The sequence below is a fragment of the Brachyistius frenatus genome, unplaced genomic scaffold, assembly GCF_029030835.1.
Source record: "Brachyistius frenatus isolate BFR_SWC_R1_liver_20210118 unplaced genomic scaffold, ASM2903083v1 Contig_111, whole genome shotgun sequence".
NCBI classification, from domain to species: domain Eukaryota; kingdom Metazoa; phylum Chordata; class Actinopteri; family Embiotocidae; genus Brachyistius; species Brachyistius frenatus.
Window position 1 is genome coordinate 972,143 of NW_027210710.1, and position 21,732 is coordinate 993,874.

General features: G+C 38.5%; 1 protein-coding gene across 1 annotated transcript; it reads right to left on the reverse strand.

The window, feature by feature from the left end:
• Nucleotides 1-429: 429 nt before the first annotated feature.
• On the reverse strand, nt 430-19,008 carry asip1 (agouti signaling protein 1). The gene is made up of 4 exons (XM_069712697.1): nt 18,681-19,008; nt 1,528-1,699; nt 1,323-1,372; nt 430-594 (listed from the first exon to the last, which is right to left on the reverse strand). Exons 2-4 carry the CDS (start codon nt 1,691-1,693, stop codon nt 430-432), a joined length of 381 nt encoding a protein of 126 aa, XP_069568798.1. The 5' UTR covers nt 1,694-1,699; nt 18,681-19,008.
• Between the last annotated feature and the right edge of the window lie 2,724 nt (nt 19,009-21,732).

Below are 21,732 nucleotides of genomic sequence, written 5' to 3' on the forward strand. Positions count from 1 at the left end.
AGCATTTCATTCTTACAAAGCTTCTTAAAATATGTAATACTCCATTGTAAATATGTTGCACATTCTTTGTGTAAAAATAAAGCAATATATAAAATGAGTGGATAAATTCTATCTATGTGTGCTAAAAGCTCAAAGTACAACTTGTTTTACAACTTGTATTTGTAAGTTTAATGGCAGTGCTACTAGAATTACACCCTGTACGATTTTAGGAAAGTTCACTACGGCGCAGTCCTTTTTTTGATAAAGTGCTTTCATGCAGTGAATTTTAGGCAAAACTGCAAACCAAGGGGCAAGGACCGATTCCCACCCCCGACTCCCCCCCCCCCCCCCCTCCACCCCCTTAAGGTTTTCACTGGAAGTGGTTTGCTCTGGCATGACGTTTTATTCCGGTAGCCGTTAAGAGTCGGGCCGGGGGCCGCAGATGGCTGTTCAGCAGCGAGGATTGCCCATTCGGCAGTAACAGACAGTTCTGAAGAGCCGACACTGGCAGAAAGCACAGTAATCACAGCACACGTTGCCCGGAGATTTACAGCTTTCCCCCAGGGAAATGCAGTGAGCAGGGGGAGGGGGGCGCTTCTTCACACCAAATTTGTTCTGAGAGAAAGAGAGAGGGAGAAGACATAATAATACACGAGATCTTACAGCTGTTTGCTGTAAGGCACAGTAAATATTCACAAATAACAGCAATGTGTTAACCTTTGGCAACCCACCACAAACCATTTTTTTTGTCTATTTTAGGGGGCAGAGGATCTTTAGGGGGAGATAGCATCTCAAGAGTACAAGTATATGCCACCTACAGGAGGTACAGTATATACCATCTGGAATCTGGGATCCTGAACATGAATTTAAAATGAAGCTGAGCACAGTGTGAAAGCAGTTCGCCTGGTTGATAACAATGAATAGATGCCTCTAGTTTGAAATCATTACAGTATCTTCTCTTTAACTTTAAGAGCCTCTAAAGGACAGTGATGTTGGCTGAGGGCCTCAGGGTTTAAAAAAAAAAGAAGTAAAATTAGAACATATTTTGAGTAAAAGTCCTCGTATGATTGCATTGTGACAGATTAAGAAGCATGTTTGATTGTGGAAGTTCATTTCATGATTTTAGTATGTGACGGAAAAATGTAAACTCAGAAATCAAATTTTTTGCTTTTTCTAAACCTTCAATCATACCTCATGGTAACGACCACAATCAGCATCACAAAACTTTTTAATGTGAGATTATTTGTACATATTGATTAACTTTGTGTTCTTAAGTAATACTGCTATCACAATTTCTGAATTAATTGTCATGACACACTTTTAGCAACTTTTTCCAGGCCTACCTTTTTTTGTTTCTTTGTTCTCTTGTTCTTCCTCGGTGATTTCGGTAACTCTAAAAGAAAACGTCAGAGAATATAAATACTTGCAGAAAAAAACCCTGTATCATCACCATACAGGATGATAAACGGACCTGAACTGATACTGGCAGAAATCCAAATGTTACAAATTAAAGTGTAAATACTACAGTTTATATACTTGCAAACTTACCTACAATAACCACCGGGGGTGAGGGTAATTCTACGTTTGGAGACAAAACGTTAGATACAACAACCCTATTGGAGGAGAGTTTCTCATCAGGGATCATGTGGGCAGAACCAAGGAAGTACTCTGTCACAGCGAAGACAAAGCAGCCAAGCAGCAGGGAGGCGTGCATCTTTCTCTATAAAAAAAAAAAAAAAACGCAACAATAGATAGCTGGTAATGTCTGTTTTTTTAAAGTAAAAATCAAATCATAAAAAAAATACACTTCAAGCACATTTAGTTGTTATTTACAATTTCACCATGGATTTAAGCAAAAAGCAAACATAAAATTTGGAATCAAACTTGAACTACTGAACATTAGGTTTTCCAAAATTAAATATTTTTCCCGGTGATGGCACGAGTTGAACAGTTAAATGAACATCTTTAGGGTTCATCCTCTGGAAAACTTGAATGATTGTATCAAATTTTATGCCAAGCCATCCAAATGTTGACAGGACACATCACTCAAACCCCCAAATTTCAAACTCCTGGGGCATGAAGTAAAAATCTGGAAGCTCGGCAAGTAATTAAGCTTCATCCTCTGGGGCAGACTGTACAAAACAAAATTTGATCCATTCAGTAGATATTTCAGTCTGGAATCAATGTAGCCAACGTTGACATTCATAGAGTCACTGCGAGGTAGCTAAAATCAACACATTGCTATCCAGAAAATTTCTCATTGGCCTCCTCATTATTTTTAGAGGCATTTTTTTTGTGCTCTACGGCATATTGTCACGCCATCTGTTGTTCGATCCTTTGTTACGGTGATGTTCTGTCATGGTTTAACAGATGACCAAAATTTGATTAGATTATCGAAGAACATGAGGGGAAAATCAATGTTTAGGTCTGTATGAGTCACTTCCCTGACCTCAGCATTACATCAGCGGTTTATTTTCTTGGAATTTTGTAAGCAGGTTTACGGTGAGTCTCAGTCGTGCTTTGAATTGGTATAATGTGTTGTTAACCACAAAATCCACCGAACAAATGTCAGGTGGTGTTTTGTTGGGAACATAATCGGTCCCCGATGCGTCCTGGTAATGGTGGTTCTCAACTCTTGTTGTTTTATGCATGTGTTCCTTGACATTTGTTGTCTTCGGATAATATTGCCACCGGTCCCATCAGTGCTGCTGCTTGCAGATCACCTCAACTATGGCTGGCAGCAAAAGATCAGAATGACGATTGCCTCAGTGTAGAAATGAACACCGATCATGATTTTGGGTGCAGCTGCAGGGAAAAAAAGTAGTAGCTAATAGTTTCTGCTTTGTCTAGTATGGCTTTGACTGGTTTACTTTGTTAAAATTGTAACATCCAGTCGTTTTTTTCCTGGGCCACCAAACAATAGCACCAAGAGTTTTTTAAAGTCAGAGCATTTCAATCCTTTAAAAGTGGATGCAGATGTTGAAGTAGTCACTAGTTGGATGTTCAAAGATATAGAGGAAGCCAGTGTAATGAAAGTCAGGTGTTCCCTCTTCTTAATCCCCATTTAGAGGTTCAAATAGACAACAGTACTAAACAGATAATTAGACCCATCGCTCATGCACCTACACTGGCAGGAGCAATGACGAAAGGTCTCGAGCACCGGCTTCATCGTTAGATACTGTATATGGTAAGTAGTTCAGACATTCAGAGGGAGAACAAAGTAGTCCTGCTGCTCCTTCATATTGAAAGGAGCCAGTTGAGGAGATTCACTTTTCCAGAATGTATGTATGAAACCCAGGACTCACTAAGGGGTTGGGGGGAAGTATATATATCATCTGGCTTGGAAACGCCTCACGATCTCCTGAGGAGGTGTTGGAAGACGTTGGGCAGAACACGTCCACAGATAAGTAGCAAAAAAATGATCGGATAAATATATGATCAAGAGTCACTGCCTAGAGTGAAATCTACTTGGATCCACTTGGGTATCAGACATGGAAACATTTTAACACAGACCAGAAATCTGTGGCTAAATTACCCGCTATCTGACCTGAATCAACTGAATGTATCCCAGCTTTCCTGGATACTGGGAACCGGCCCCACCAATGAAGAGCTCCAAAGTAAAACATACGTTTCCATTTAATCCATTTATTGTTACTATTATCATCATTAAAATATATTTAAAAGAAAGAGTTTACTTGGACGTTTTCAACTACGTGTATGAATTGCATCCAAAACGTCACTTGAGTATTTGTAGCTTATCGGCTTCACGTGTTGTTATTCAGCGATGTTTTCATGCTTCAGCTATCAAGTTTGAAATCGCCTCACATTTATTCTAGCAGCATGTGAAATTATACAAACTAATGAAATGACATGAAATTGGAGGGTTGACAGGATGAACATTTTACAAAATAATGATGTAAATTCAGTTTCTTTGACATCGAGAGTGGGAATCTCAGACTACAAAGAAAATATTTTTATGACATGACAATGATTTCCATATTTACTTAAATTAACCAAAGTATTTCAAGGCTGAAACTTCAGCTCAGTTTTCTAATAGCTATCTGGTTGTCAAACAAGTATGCACAGATGATTCTGCATAGAGTTATCAACATGTACATGACATCATCAGTTATACTTCTCAAGTGTTTTTTAAATGAATGCAAAACTAATTAGAAATTGTTTTGTATATCAATTTATTTTCAAGTGATGTGTGTGTATTTGGCTTTTCTAAAAATATAGCTATTATTTTCTATTTTAGTCATCTGTTGGTTGCCCGAAACAGTTGACAGCACAGAAGGCACTTGACAAATTCTATTTTCTTTTAGGTAAAAGTATCTTCATTTAATTTAAATACCACTGTGGATATAACAGCTGTAACCTCTGACACTATATGTTACTAAGGAGCCCTACCTTGCTAGACCACAGTTGCCAAGCACTTTATTAAAAAGGTGATAAATCAGCTTTATGTTTATATTGGCATCGTAGTGGTGGTTTACTGGATCGCATTATATTGAAATGTGATGGTAATATTATAACCACCCTGTTAACATTAATGAGGGAAAACCACCCACTATGACCTGACTAATAAACATAAATCAGAATTATCTCAAAAAAGTAGAATTTACAGCTGAGCTGTTCTTTTGGATTGCAGCATGTGTATTTGTGATGGTGATGAACTCTAGAACCACCCCAAAAAATATTAAACATACTGTACATGTGCTGCCATTACAAGTATACTAAGACTGGAAAAATGTGGAATTAGAGGACCTCCTTTTGGATGTAAAAGTGTAATTATTTAAATATGGGAATAAAAAAGATCAAAACATGATTAGTTTGGCTGTGGAGTGCCAACATTTTTCCTGACTTTGTTCTGGAGAAGATGTAGTAGATACTCTACTGCTATTACTGTCAGCTCAGGTTTAGGTCAGCCTTTCTCTGCCGTTTTATGTTGTTGTATTTCAGTGTTGTACAAATGAATTAAATACTATTTCTACAAGTGGGAACTTTTTACACAGTTCTATCGGGTTTCTGTCTTACCGCCAAATAACACAGAGTTAACATTCAGAAATAATGTTTTTCCGTCTCTACGATAACTCTTATCGGAAAATCAAACGGCCACGCAGTATCAGCGGCGCATAGAGCAACAAATGAGAGACTCGGTTTCCTTTCTCACAATGATCATATGCTAATTTGTGGTAATACTGTTACAGGATGATGCTACCCAGGAGCCCTTTTGCAAGTGTAGTTTGAGCTGCTGGGAACAGTTGCCACTTCCAGGCCAACGGGGAGGTTCAGCCAAAATCAGTGTTATTTCTTTCACTTGTTTTTTCTGCCGTTCCAATGCTCAAGTGTTACTGTAATTTTCTTTGATGGTAGTTAAATTTTTGCTGTTAAACATCATCTCTTTGTTTTCAAAGTCGAGACTAGTTTGTGGTTTCCAGCTCGTTGGGTGCAATCCTTGTTTTATACGAGGATAGACAAAAAAAAAGAAAAAGCAACCACTCTAAATAGATTCAAAGCCTTAAATCATTTAAAGGTTAGGTTTGGTAATCACGACTTATCAATGTTTATTTAATTTAATTTTTTTTAAGTAGTGAATAATCACCACTTTGCTGCAGTACTTTTACTATAAATTTCTGATTTAACTTTTCACAAGTGCTTAAAAGGCTATTGTGAAAACTAGTGTGCCATCAGTGAATTCACTGAGCATATTTCATTCATGGTAATTTTATTAAGGCTGCATTTAATGTAGAGACAAACCGAGGAAACCACTTGAAAGAGTTGGGTTGCACTTTTTGCCTATAAACTTTTTATTCAAATTTTTAACATTTGTGAATGATTGTTTTTGTCAGGGATTTACAGACATACAAAGATTTTTAATTTAAAAAAGGACATCAACACCCTTCTGTTTTATGGTGTGTTTGTGGGACTAAAGAGTAAAACAACATTTTGTCCTTGAACTGTTGAGTGAACATACATTTTAATGTCTTTTTTTTTAACTTTCAGTTCCTGGCAGAAAGTGACAAAGTGACTTATTGCTGAATATTTGCTGGAAAAAGGAAACCCTTCATGTGGATTAAGGACGATTTAAAAGGTGTTAAACAAAGTAATAAATCTAAAGTTGGCAGAGTTCAAATAAACCTCAACTGAACTGAACTGTTTTACTTACTCATGGGGAAAATGATTTGTACAAATACAGTTATATATTTTTTGATTTTAGGACAGGAGCTCAGCTCACTCAGCCCCTTCTCCTAATGCCCCCTAATAATTGTTATCACACTCCATTATAGAATTTCAGGTCTAAATTGTTTGTCCCAAATAGAAGGTGCTAAATGATCATTTCAAAGGGGAGGCAGGGTTAGGGATGGGGATATGGTCAAAGACAAATTAATTTACATTGAAAGCACCAATCACAGCAGCTTACACTTTTTTCAACCGATCACAGCAGCATAGGGTGTCCCGCTCCCATTGATCAGCTCTAATGGCAACCCTTATCCAGGAACACAATGATTGGTGGGGAAATTGGCTGCGAAAATACAGGCACTACCTAAAAGTCTTCCAATAGCACCAAATTCAATTATAAAAGTACCAAGTTCAATCTGGAAAAAATGAAGAGCCAGTTGATTCTTAGAAAGTGCTGCAACTCTAATTACTAAAAACAAAAAGTGGAAAAATAAACAGACATATTGTGGATCATATATTTATTCACTTATGGGATTTTACGTTTTGATTAAATTTTCCTTTTTGACTACTTTGGAATCCACGGATCCAAGCTGACCACAGTAAGTCTACTTCATGAAGCAGGAAACCACAAACTCTTTACAGCCGCCTCCAATGCCCACAAGAGTTTTTGGGGTTTGGTACTCCAAAAATGTATTTGTGTGCCGTGACCAGCTAGTAGTACCTTTTGAAAGCAGCGCAAACTTCGAGCAAGACCGTCTACCGCATTGGATTCGTCAAATAGCACCTCAAAGCACCTTGAGTTGACCCCTGCCCTGCATTGGGTTAGACTTGAAAACATTAGCAGAGGATCAGGGTGGCTGTTTCTCGAGGTTTTGGAAACCACACTTTAGCACGTAGATACATTTCAAAGCGTCATGATTTACATGTCGAGGTGAAACAATGACAGTGGGAAAGTTAACAAGCGACAAAAATATGTGCAGGCAAAACATTAAGCGTAAAGGCTGGTTGACAAGATGGTCTCCAGATATGAGATGCACACTATGGAATAGTTCATATGGAAGAAAAAAAACACATTTTCACAGTATTTTGTTGTGAGAAGCATTAAACCATCCCAGACCATTTTTAGGCCAAGGTTTAACAACATATTGAGTCTTTTCTTTATGCATCTTTTGACCCGCAAATCACCAAAGATATACTTACTAGGATATATAATTTATGTGGTTGAAGAACATTTTATCTAGACTCAGTTCATCCATGTCTAATGTTTCTCCTCAATCTTGACGTACATGTGATATTATCTAATGAATTTCGAAGAGCAAAATATTTCACTCGTGATCTTGAAACAATTCTTAAAAAACACGTCAGGATCTCACGCTGTTGGTTTCGTGACTCAAGTTTTAAATGGAGGTTAGAAAAAGCGTGTTGTGTGAACCCATGACCTCCATTCTAATGTGCCGCTCCCCCTCGGCATCACCTTCCCAGTGCAACTAGCAGAGAGCAGAGCGAGACCAGTAAATATCAGAGCGAAGCTGCAGAGAAGAGCGGCGTGTCGAGCCAGAATAATCGCGCGCTTGAATTAAGAGATTGTTCAAACCAAACCGGAGTTCATGATTGTTGATGTGGTGGAAAGATTAAAGAAAAGATTGGGTGAGTTTACTTTCCTAAAGTTTCTAGAGTGAAGTGTTACCAATTCAAACTTGTCTTAATTTGGGAAAAGAGATAAACTTGATTTCATAAGGCGTATGCTTTAATACTTCTGTTTAATAAGGCAAATAGTTGTAAGAATTTTCCCTTTTTTTGAAATTGTTTGAGTTTATAATTCTTATTGAGATAAAAAAAAAAAACATTGTCTCTTTTTTAAATTTACTTTTGCAGGAATAAACAGCCAATTTCTTTTGATTGATGACAGAGAGAATGTATTTTCAGTGTTTTTTTTCCCATGGAGGGAGTTTTCAGGAAGTTGAACGTGGAGTCGGGTTTTTCCATCAGTGTGTGTGTAGCTGTGGGAGGCAGCACACAGGACACCAAGATCGCAAGCCTACAAAGATTGAAAAAGATCCCAGCAACCGAATTACCCGGATCTGGTTTGACCTCCCAAAATAGTGCTTCGCCACTGTTGCGGTAGGATTGCGGATTTATCATAACTCTGAGTTTAATTAATTAAACTAAAATACAAAAGAAAACTCAAAGGAATATTCTTCTCTTACATCTAAGTGTTTTTTTGTCAGTAATTGACAGTGTAGTACTGATATTGATGTTTGATTAATGTGTTTCTTCTGTACAGTTGACACTTAAAAGGTCAATTAATCTAAAAAACGATGGACTTTTCTAGAGTACTTACCTATTCACCTGAAAAAAAAAAAAAGAGTTAACCTTAAAGGGGAAAACAGCTCAAATAAGTTGGTTCAACCAGTTGAATTAAGGCTGTTTACCGAGGAAAATTAAGACTGAAATTAACATGAACAAATATAACCAGAAACCTGGACCTAAATTAACCTATTCTGAATAAGAAAAGGGGGTAGACAAATAAGGTTTAAGCGTAACCTGTCTGCCGTCCACCTACTATGAACTTTTTGCGTGTGTTTTTTTGTGGCTGACTTTTTCATTCAAAATTGTATTTAGCTGAAACACTCCTTTATTCCTAAGAACTTGTCCAGTAGCTTACACGTGCCTGTGCTACAGTTACACAAGTGCAACAAGTAGTTATTAAGTTATTGCTTTCTCTTGAGAAAAGAAACTAGTCTTAGGTCTTCTGGTGTAGTGGTTAGGTGGTGCTGAACGGAGAGCTCCTACAAAGTCTTTCCTTTTACACAGATCTTTTTACACACTGCAATATTCCACTTAATTTTTTTTGTGATAATACTAAACTGCACTTGATCGGTGACACCTTAATTGTTTACACCACAGAGGTTTTCCATTACAGTTTTGTTTTTTTTTTTTTTTTAATAAATAGCTCGAGTTTCCTACTTGTTAGTCCACCTAGATCTTCTCTCTTAGGGTTCTGGCTTCCATCTAGGGGTTTAAACATTAATCTTAGGTCCCAAGATGAAAATACAATTTTTGTTTTAGAGAAATACAAATGTATGTAAATGTGTCGTTTGGATACGAGAGTAATAATTTTTGGTTTGAGTTCTAACTCATGATTATGTATCACATGAGATTGTTATGTTGGTATTTCTCTGTTCCAGCTCTCTGACTACCTCAACAGCACATGGTCTGGTTGGGATTCAGGAAAAGATGCAGCTGTCATGAGGCAGGCACTATTTTAAAGTAAGCACAAGTCTCCAGTTCAACCACAAGCTGTCTCCTGCAATTTAAAGAACTCAGAAAAACACAGAACAGACCACCCCTCGGGTAGGTCGCAGGAGCAGCCCGAAAATCACAAAATTCACTTGCAACTTTAACACCCACGCACCTAATTGTTTGATACTCAAAACCCTGAACGAGACAACATATCAGCCACAATATTATCAGTTCCATTTATGTGGTGAATTTCACAGTTAAATCCTGTAGCAATAACAACCAGCTAATAAGACACTGTTATTACGCAAACAAAACAGGAACATGAGAGAATTTTGGTCTGAATAGACAAGAACCAGTGTTAAACTCAAACCAATTACAGTACAGTGAACCCTCGCTATAACGCGGTTCACCTTTCACGGTCTCGCTGCTTCACGGATTTGCATCGTGCATTGTGTTCTGCATTCTGATTGGCTAAACAGTCTCTCCGCTTCTTCTCTACCTGTTTGTCAATAACGTTGCGGTTTAATATGTACACGTACGTAAAACAGCTTGCCAAATTAAAAATAATCGATGGTGGCATGTCGGTTTATAAGAATCTTTTTGCCCAGAAGAAAAAAGAGCGACAACAACTACCGATAACTATGTTCTTCTCTCGAAAAACCACACCTGCACCGCCGGCTTTAGAAGAAAGAACCGCTGCAGAGCGGAGTCAGGATGCAGCGGCTCAGTCAGAAGAGCAGTGAAATACACGAGTCACTATTTGTCCTACTGTACTTTGTATTTGTTTTCATAATCATTTTTCATTTCCTCCCGTTCTAATCCAATGACTCGGGTCGCAGTGGGGCGGTGCCGATCTCAGCAATTTGAAGCCTTCAGCTCGTATTGATGATTCAAATTATTATTTTACAGTACAGTAGTTATTTGTAAAAAAAACATTTATACAGTACTTTTATTTGTTAAACAAATGCTTGGGCCTGTAAAAAGGTTTTGTTCTTTGGTTTCAATGTATTATGGAGTATTTCATTGTATAATAATTGTAAAAAAAAAAAAGGTTACTACTTCACGGATTTCACCTATCACGGTCTCTATTTGGAACGTAACCCCCGCGATAAACAAGGGTTCACTGTATATCGTAATTAACTTGAAATTTATGAACACTTCCGAGTTGGCTCGGATCGAGGTCGGATCACATTCCCACTACAAATGAATCCTTCCAGAGTTTGTTTGAGATCGGACTGAGACCACCGCTTCTCAAAGGTATCAGTGTGGTCGTTTTGATCTGCAAAATTACTGTTTACACCCACCCAAATGAGTTGCAGCAAGGGGGGAAATGTATTTATTACCCAGACTTAACAGCGTAGGTGTGAAAACACCCTAAACAACCCTTCTCTCTAATTAGCCCTCCTTTGAAGCCACCAGGGTAAGCTGTGGTCTTTTTGGAGTTGAATCTGAGAAATGCCCACCATCTGGTTCAAATCTGGAGGGCAATGAGTGGAAACCAGATTTTAATACTCTGCAAGGACTTTTTGGAGTATCTTGTTCGGTCCTTTGGCCTCACCAAGACCTCCGTTGTGTTCCAGGCTGTTAACCCTCCTGTTGTCCTCGGGTCAAAATGACCCACAGCTGTGTTCAACCAAGTTCTATTTTATTTCTATATTTTTATATTTTTTGGGGGGATCATTGGTCATCATTCTTTAAAGAAACCCTCACAGCCTCCTTGTCACCTATGATCCCCAAAAAATATGAAAATAAAATAGAACTTGGAGAAATGTGGGCGACCAGAAAACCCATTCATTGTTTGGAAAGACCACAAGAATCAGACAGCTCGGCACCTAACGTCCCGTTTAGGCCCGCTGGTGCAATTCCCCGCCTGATTCTCCTTCACTCTTACGGACAGTTCGGGTTCCAGGAAACCCGGATGCTGTCTTGCGTGAGTACGTCGCTGTTCAGGCACCTTTGAACATCATCCTTCCGTCACCCTGTGTGGTGGCCGCTTTAACCGGACAGATTGAATCCGTAGCTTGGCAGACTTAATGGCTCCATTTTCTGTTTGTTCCTGGCTCTGTTCGCTCACAGGTCCTCCAGTGGGCGCACACCTCCCAATTCATCAGTTCACCAGACATTACCTGCACCCTGTCCTTCCTGAGGCTTCTGGTGGCCCTCCATGGTTTGGAATACTTGTGCCGTTTGTGTTCCCACATTTTCTTCCCGGTGTTTGCTCGCGTTGCTTTATGCCTACTATTGTCTCTTTGTTCAGGATCACAACCTCACTGCCTGCTTTCTGACCAGCCACCACCTTCGCTGTGCCCTCTTTAGCCTGTGCTTCCATGCCATCTGCCATCACGCATCTGTTCAGCCTTCACCTCAACCCCATGGACTCAATAAACCTTTCCTTAACAACAACACCCTGAGTCTCAGCCTCACAACGGTGATGCAACTAGATTCATGTCAATCTGCAATCTGACAACATATAATTTACATTGAAATTATGAAAATTTCTCAAGATTCAAGGATATATATCTCAGTCTATGCAGTACATGCAGCGAAGTGTGGAGTAGGATCAGTCTTTGTTATACAACGCAACACTGTAGTTTTACTGAAAAAGAACTAAATGTATTTTAAAATACTTTTGCTGCAAGAAATCTTGAAATAAAAAGAAGGCACACATTTGGTTAACTTTCTACATCGTCGTGGAAAACTACTCGGACTCTGAACATTCCTTGTGTTCAGCTCCTAGTTCGGCCTCTTGACATTGCCATTTTGTCACATACTGAGTGCATTATGTATTTTGCGTACCACTTAAACTGGTCAACATATGCACACATGGTAACGCTCCCTGACAAGAAACACATTCTTTGCATAGCCGCATCCATTACACAAAACTGGATGTGTGTATGCACCGTATGTGCATGCTGAAACTAAAGGCATAACTGCATGAAACGCACAAGAAACCGCTTTTTGGTTAAAGATTAAATTATATAGCCATAAAACAAAACAAAAAATATGTTGGTGAATCAATTGTTTTCCATCACATAGTGGTTTTTAGAGGAAAATCAATCAAATTCCTTATTTCTTCTCTGATATCGTGTTTTCTGTTGAGTCATTCTTAATTGCTGCACTCTTTCATTAGATTCGGCACACTTTTGGTATGTTACAGTAAAGAAAGGAGGTCAACATACTGTTTCAGTTACAGTGTTTTAAAGAATTGGCTCTCACTATCAAACACCAGGTTTTATGTTCATATAATTATTTTAATATAATTAGCGATGAAAAAAAATGAATTTCTGAATTTTAAACAAGTTGCTAAACCCCAGTAATAACAAACTATGTATATCCCCGTATGATGGCACTGTGATCTATGAAAAGGGAGATTGAAATTTGTTTTAACCAGACAATCTTACCCAGACCAGTTCTTACATCAAATATGTTCTTTTCTGGCCACACCGAGACCAAACATCTGACTTGCACTGGGTAGAAATCAATCCAAGAATCTTCCACACAGACACACACTCACATTTTCTGAAGGAACTTATCGAGGAAACCGTGCTGGAACTGGAGAAAGAATAACATCAGAGCGGCCCGGCGGCCTGGTTCTCATTTTGAAATAATTTTCAGTAATTTCCATCCCCATGGAAGTCGGCAATAAACGCGGGGGGTACCTTTTTAAATTGATCAGCTCTGTTGAAGACGCTGCTGGCCCCACTTTCACACATGGGCCTGCATCAGTCCTTTGCCTTTCTGGTTGGAGAAATGAATCGGAATCAGCAGGAAAACACACACCCCAATATTTTACCTTCGGGTTCATTTTCTACCGCGAAAAAACAGAAAACGAACATTTTACCAAACCGAGAGGAACAGAGCCGAATAAACACTCATTTTATTTGAACAATTAAAACACCATTAATCACAAAACAAACCTCTTACAAATCAGTAAAATAGACATTATTGTATTTTCCAGAATGTGTTTTAGTCATTCGGTGCGCCACTACCTGTTTACAATTAGTAACTACATTTTATTTACTTTTCAAAGAATAAAGCGTAACATCTATGCATTTGCTATAACTGCTTATCCTCCTGAAGTTAAAAGTTGAGAATAGATTTAAATTGTTTTATCCACAACGGCACAAACAAAAAAAAGTTTTACCAAAAAAAAAAAAAAAAAAAGCTTTACAGGGTTTCTGTGGGGAGTTTTGGAAAATAAATAAATACTGGCTTCAAAATATACCATATACCAATTGCTATTTAAATGTACTTTTAAAGGAACAGCATCGTGTGACCTTAATCTTGCATAATGGCCACAACAAAGCATTAGCTGCTCATATGTAAAGGACAAAAAAAAGCCTTTCAAACAAAGAATTAGGCCAAGAGATTTTTTTTTTTTCCTGCCCTTTGGGAGGATATGTGTTTTGCTTTGGCACACTGTCACAGCTTGAGTTGAATTTTCTCAGTAAAATCTCTCAACAGTGACAGTGAAGACTGTCCAGCTTCTAAAATCCAGAGGAGCAAAAATGTACTGTAAATTTATCAAACTATCGTTCCTCAAACGAGCCACCTTCAATTTTTTTGTTGTTGTTTGGGGTTCTAAGCCGCCTGAGATTAAAACTACAGTACTTCCAACTCCTCTGCGTGTTTTTTAATTTAATATTTTATCAGTGTTTTGCCCCCCCCCCCCAAAAAAAAATAAAGCAAACCTGAACATTAATCAAATTAAATAATCTATTTTTGTGTCATCTTTAAATTTCAGGTCTCAAACTAATTGCAATTTCTTTTGTGCAAAGCAGCAGTTTATATGGTTCTCAATATTATTTAAAACACAACATCCAATTTAATCATAATTTCTCATTTGTTAGCCTGATATAAATGCAAATAAATATGGGAACTACTATTCTTCCTATTTCTTTGTGCTTTGGATGGACCTTTGACACTTTGTTCTCCACAGTGAAAACACAGCTATATATTGCGATTTCAAATTTCTTTTTTTAAGTTTATTTTTTAAGTTTTGGGAAAACGTGTGGCCCATCTAAAAATATACAACAAAGCTATAAAAATGTAAAAAATTGTATTTGTATTCATGCATTTCTCCACATCTTTAGAACTTAAGATTTATTAACTTCTGTTTTGAACGAGACTCAATGTAAAATAAAAGCAATATTTTGACAGAAATGTACATTTTGAGTACTCCTCACTCACCGCATGCAGCCTAAGAGGTAAACATCATGTTGCTCCTTTGTGATGGCTGGAAACCTTTGATTCACAGCGGGTTCCAACAATAACCCATTTTCTTGTAAAAAAAAAAAAAAAAAAAGAACATTTCATGAGGCGATTTGAGGGTTGTTTTTTTACCGTATTGTCTTCTTCGTACTTTGTGGTAGTTGTGGTAGTACATTTTGACAGGTTGTCTAACTGTTGACACTTCTAAGTGTATTCTGGTTGTAGTTCTTCTGTTTATTTGTAAGATATTTTGTGTATTTTTATGATAATGATGGACTTCAGGGAAAAACAATTTTTTGCGTCTACAAAGTTTTGAACTCGACCTCTGAAGGCCTAAAATCTGTTTAAGTTGAAGGTCAAACCGTGTCTCATAATCTTATTTATTATTATTATTACATTTCTGTTCCTGTATTGAGTATTTTTTGTGTATTTATTTTACATTAAAAAAAAAACCCCGTATTATTCAAAGTACCTCCTATACATTTTCCAGTTCTTGACGTGTTTTCAGGCGACTCTGTAAATGATCTGTTGCTACGTAACTCTCCTTATGAACGTAGAAATGAATAAAAGTAAAATAACTGCGGCGACGATAACTTAAGGAGGCTCGACCGGCCAGTCGAAGGTTTTAATATCCGTCACGTCTACCTGCAGAAATCTTTAACCGCTCCAAACTGCTTTTGTCTGTCGCGGCTGATGTAAATTATTGGAATCAGCAAAGAATTTGAGAAAGTTAATCACATTATCTGATGTTCTTTTATAGTTTTATTACTTTATAAACATGCTAGGATTTAAGATGTTTCAAGGCTTTGAGGATTTTAATAACGATTTTACCACTGCTGTTTTTCTTTCACAGCAACCACCATATCAGAGCGGCCTTTCCACTCCACAAACTGTTGATGTTTCATTTCTCGTGTCGGGATATTAAAACCCCACAAGAAAAGGGGGAGGGCAGGGTGGGGGGGGTTGAGTTGGGACATCGTTTTAAAAATAGATGCGCAACAGAAAGAGTTTAATTTCGCCAAGTGATGTGATATAGACGACGCTCCGTTCCTGCCGTAGAGACTTCGATCCGAAGGTTTCTCTTCTGCCGCCGCGTTTTAAAGTCAACACCTTGAAACCGAAGAGTTTTCACGATGAGACGTGAAATCAAAACATACCAATCAAAACCTAATTGATAGCTGTGTGATCAACCTGCTACTGTTTTAACTTGATTTCATAAGGATCATAAAATCTGTCGCACTCCATGGATCCCGTCGATAATCCAATTTTCCAAATGTTTTTTATTTCTCATCATCCACCTGCTGTTCTCCGTCAACACACACAGCTGAGCGTTCATTACCATTTAAAAAAAAAAAAAACGTTTTTTACTGACGTATTCAATCAGTCTGTTTAACGGAACAACACGTCAGAACCAATCAGAAAATGACAGTTCACCATGTTTAAGCTTGGCGTTATGATTGACACTTTGCAAATATGACACAACAAAAAAGGTTTAAATGCACATTTCTGGATCACTGTTGCCTCTTAATGTTCTAATCTTAAACCTCAACCCCCTCAAGAAAAGATCAAAACCAACAAGAGGAACAAAAGGCTCGTTGGTGTTTCTACGACAGCTGGTTCCGTTGTTCTAAAGTTACTGGTGCAGGAGGAAACTGTGCGGGGACTGTGTCAAGCAGCGGGTCATCAGACATCTAATCCTTCGGTCAGCATTTCTAGCAACAGGAGAGCGACCGTGGCGTTGAATCAAAATCAAACCGATGCACGTCTGCTGCTGTAAAGGAAACCAGCGAGTGCGAACATCACGGTTAAGTGGCGTATTTATTTATCGTTTTTGGACGACGGTCCAGCTCTGCGCCACGGATGCCTCTTAAGAGAGCGGACACGGACCAATTCGGTTGGTTTTTGTGTTTATATTTGATACAATGATGGAAAAAAAACAAGAAGAAAAAAACAAAAACAAGCACACCTCTCTCAACAAGAAGATGTGGTTTTGGAAGTTGCGGTAGAGAAAACCTGATTTCTGATTTCTGATTTCTGGACCTCTCCAGAAGAAAGTTAAGTTCACGGCCACGTACGACAAGTAACTCGGTCTTTAAATGATTTCTAAATGTGCCGAGAGTGAAGATCTGTGGGGGAGAAAAGGGACGAATGACGACGCGTGGCAGTGAATCCTCGAAACACTTCAAAAAGACGCTTTGACTTGTTTTCTCAAACTAATCTGGTTTCTTTAATGTGACAGAGTTGAAAGAATTGGGTTTTTTTTTCCAAGCAGAAAAGATTGGGTTTTTTGTGTTGTTTTTTGTTTTTTTAAAGGTAACTGTTTTATTATTAAAACTCTTCCTGTGAACATTTATTATTCCTTTGCATATTCTCAACTTCGGTAGGAACTATAAATTACTTTATAGCACTTTGTTTTTTTCTTTTCGTTCCATCAAGAAGATAAAGAGATTATGTTAAATATGTTCTTGTCATGTGACTCATGTCAATAGGAGGTTAGTGCCTGTGCGAGTGATGAGCGCCTGCAGCAATCACATTTCAATCAACCATCAAGTTGCTGATTTCAATCAACCATCAAGTTGCTGATTGAAATGTGATCATTTTCCCAGAATCCTCGCTGACAACAACATATTGGAGGTTTCACAGCGGGTACGGACAATAAAGCTTTATTGTGTTGTTGTTGTTTTTAAAAATCTCAATTAAATACTAAAGGCATTTTCAATTATGGTTTAAATTATATGACAAGTAATAAATTGTGAGAAATCATCTGTTTAAGGGGCCAAAGCTGCGGGCAGAACTGAAAACATGCGATTTAATGTGTCAAAAATTCAACAGTTTGAAAATAAGAAGTACTTCAAAAACTAAAATCCTCGCAGACATTTTACTTCTGGTTTATTTTTATTTACTTTTTTAATGGAATGCGCAAGACAGCGGACAATTCTTCTGTGTTCGGTACTGTTATTAAGGCAATACGATCAATAATTTCAACATATTTTGATTGATAGTCAGGGGGAACTTTAAGTTGTTTTTCTTTTCCAAACATTATGATTACGGTTATGACGTATCAATAAAAGTTGTATTGGATATGAGGAACGTGATGTTTTTATCACTTTTGGCAGCTAACTACAGGTTTCCACGGGTCACGAAAAAAACATTTGATTTATGGCGATAAGACACGATGAATATATTTGTGGAACTACAAGTGGACTGATATTTGACATAGGTGAATGTAAATGTGTGTAAAGACACAGTCTTCATATTAAGTGTAGAAATAAGATTCAGCAGCTTCGACTCTGACACCAGAATACCACGGCGTTCAGCCAACAGCTCTCCAAAGGACTTTTTAATAAACGCAAACATACGACAGCTTATCTTTTCCACGTGTATTGTATTCCTCCCGACAGGGCTGTTGACCGACGGATCACTGAGGAATGTGCCGAGGACAGACTGTGATTTTTCTTCTCACTGAATCAGGAAAACCGCTGCTGTGTTTCTTTCTGATATTAAAAACCACCCAGTCGACCCGATAACACGATATAAAGGTGTGACTCCGTGGCAGAAGCTCGCAATGACAGCGTCAGCACTCGGTTCCCGGTTTACAGCCGGTCGATCTCGTTCCACCTTTTTTTTTCTTTTTTTAAATCGGCGACCGAGCGTGAACGACACCACTGAAAGTAATGTCACAGTTTTGTGTCCAAATATTGAACACAGCGAACCGGACTTCTACATTTCAGCAAGTAAATGGCTAATTTCATTTACGTCAATGGGCCCGGGGATGTATTTCATGCGGGTAATGTGAATTTGTGCCCGATGCATTTCGCCACAGCTCGGGGAAATCTCTATAACGCAGCTGGCGCGCAAGGCAAAAAAAACACTTTTTTTTTTTAACAAGCTCAAAAGGGAAGTATCCGGCTCATAAAAGATGTATGTTTTCAAAAGAATTATCCTAAATACATGCCCAGTGTGTTGTAATTTCCTCGGCGTGCATTTTTCTACACTCAAAAACAAATCCCTGGAACAGTTTAAGCAAAACAACATGGAGAGATAAAATGTCCATTTTGTCTTACCTGTGTTTCCAGGCCAGCTGTCTGTCAAGTATGTCCCAACTATCTTTCTCACTTTCTGCTATGTCTTAACGGTGCACTCTTCTTTCAACCCCCCTGTTTCCTTTCTGTGCTACACCTCTTTCTTGCTTCTTTGGTCCACAAGTCACCGCTCTCCTTTTGTTCTTCTCTTTCCTTCATCAACACACTTTCACCTTAGATTTAGTGGGTTTTTTGTTGGTTTTTTACACTCAAACTATCTTCTTTTCTGCTTAGTTTTCTCTCACTTTCTTTTCTTTCCCTTCGCTTCTGTTCCTCTCTGTCCGTAAAATCTTTTTCTCCAACACCTCTTTTTTCTTCTCCCTCCTCTCCTCACTTTTCTCCTTTCATCTCTGCTTACCTTGCTCTGCTCTTAATAATGAAGACGCACTGGGAGGATTGTACCAGAGGCGTGACCACACGGTGCTGCAGTAGGCTGGTGGGGGTAGGAGGGGTGAGGGGGGGGGGGGTCAAACTATGCAAAAGGATGGACAGATAAATGTGAACCAGACCATCCAGTGAAGTGCTGTTAATGGTTTGTGTTACCACTGGGGCCCTCCGCAACAGAAAAGGGAAAAAAACCATCCTCAACTCCCATTTGTTTCATCCATCTGTGATGATCTCTCACTTTGTGATTTCTAATGTCAGTTTTTGTAAACTGACATTCACCTCAACCTCATTTAGTGCTATTCTAAGTTCTGCTTTTATATTTTCCGGCATTTCCCAGAATGACACTACGACCTATGTCCCATTTCCAAATAACACGGAAGTCTAACTACAAGCAGGTGTTTGAGTCTGTTGTGAATCCACACAGGAAGAAGCGACAAAATTGCAATACGAAGAAAAGACTACTTTCATAAGTATTACTCGAGGGGTGGACGAGTCTGCGGTTTTTTCGGCCCAGTTCAGTCGGTTTTCTCGTACTCGTTGCATTTACATTGTTCTTCGGCGATACGATAAAACTCCTGCATCTCCGACGACTGCTTAGGGCTGCAGGTCTTCAGTATTAAACACCCCGACAAATGGTTTAAAGTTTTACTTCTGGATTTTTCCCGATCTGAATTATATACAGAGAAGCTGTTCAAAGGCTGCGTGGGGAAAGGAATTCCTCTTTCCTACCAGACTCTCCTCCTGCTCTCGCTGTCCAGGAACACCAGGGGTGGTTTCTTGGAGTATTGCTGCTTAACAAAACACTTTTTTATTTTTCCGTTATTGTCATAGGAAACGCTAAATCAAGACTAAAAAAACAAAAACGTGGTGGATATTAGAGTGCACTTTATCTTGTCCACTTGCCATTTATTGGACTGATTCATAGACGTTTGAGTGTTTTTTGGATTGTGTTTTAAATTCATGGCCCAGATTTTAACCAGAGGACCGAACGGGACGAACTGTTTTACTTTGACTCCTTCATTCAGAAGAGGGACCTGAATGTTCGTACCAAATTTTATATTCTGTCAAGATATTTTACTAAAAGTAAAAAAACAAAACAATGTCAAGCGGCTGTTTCCCAAACTTTCGAGACCACACATCACAATGTTTTAAACAATTCTTCAACACTTCCCAAATTTTATCGATACAAAATTTCAGTGATGAACTCATTTTAATTTCATTTAATTCTTTCAGACCTGGAAGCTACGTCCACTTTTATATCATGTGTTTGGGAGAAACTCAAGTCTTGGAGTGGTGGACTGTCAGACCGACTGACTATCCTAGCCATCCTCATAACGTGGATAAAATCATGTCAGGACGACTGCTTTATTATGAAACATAAATTGACTTTTAAGAACTGGAAAATTTTGAAGAGATGTTGTTGTCTTTTTATTTCAGTTTAAATCTGCCAGTCGGCCTTTTGATGAAAATCTAAATAAAATCATTATTTCTAAACAAAAGATCAAGACTTATATGATATTTTCCCCTGGAATGATGTTTTAAAAATTACAGTATTGAAGTAAGAAATGCAGATCAGTTTAAATGCGTTTTACTGTTAGCTCAGACATCACGAAGTTGTCTCACCTGCTGCCGTGCGAAACTCTTCCCATCACTTCGGAGTAAACTGGTTCTTTAGGAAAAGGCTCCTGAAATGTTTCCAGATGAGTCAGAGCCCAAATGTGAATCAAAGAAATAAAAGATCCGATGTAAAAACAGCAAATATGTACAAGTCCACAACACAAGAAATGTGTTCGGTCTTAAAACATGGTTCCAACTGAGGCCAGAATGATACGTAGATTTGTAGCTCTACGGAAACAAGCGTGCACACCTGTTCGGAAACTCTGACCCGGTGAGTCCAGACATTTTGGAGACGGAAACCACACGTGGTTTGGTTGGGAATTGAAGCCAGATCTGCAAATAGCATTTATAGTGTTTTTCAAGTTACGCAAAGTTGCTTTGCGAAGTTAAAACGATCAAAGAAAACAACCTAATTAAAGTTTACGTCATACTGACCGCACCTTGAAAACAAAAAGTGCACCTGATGCGCTCAAATTAGCGAGAGTCACGAAGTACGTTCACGCCGTCAAGTATCAAAGCGCGCTGCAGGTGAGCGGAGAACGTCAGTGTGCGGTTAGAGACGACACTACTACGCCGTTGAAATTCTAATACGACAGTGAAGTCACTTATTGGTTTGTGACCGGCCGTTACGAGACCTCGAGTTCGGATTTTGCCCGTCAAAAATAATGGCTAGAAAAATAATAAGAAGGAGCGACTTTAGCTGACAACATCAAAATGAGGAGTTTGACTCTTGATTGTTGACTTTGTATTTCATGGAAGAAGTTAAATGGGAGTCTATAGAGCTGGAGGCATTTTTGGAGCCAACCCCCTAGCGGCACTCAGTGGTATTGCAGCTTAAGGCACCATCGCATCTACGTCCACTTTTATATACGATCTACAGTACTGCACAAGTAAGAGTCCTAACATTTAAGACTACTATATCTTGGTGTACTAAGGGTAGTAGGCCATTTGTAACACGAAAAAAAGTATTTATCACATTAACAAGTGAAATTTATCCTCAAATAGGATTAAACAGTAATTATTGTAAATC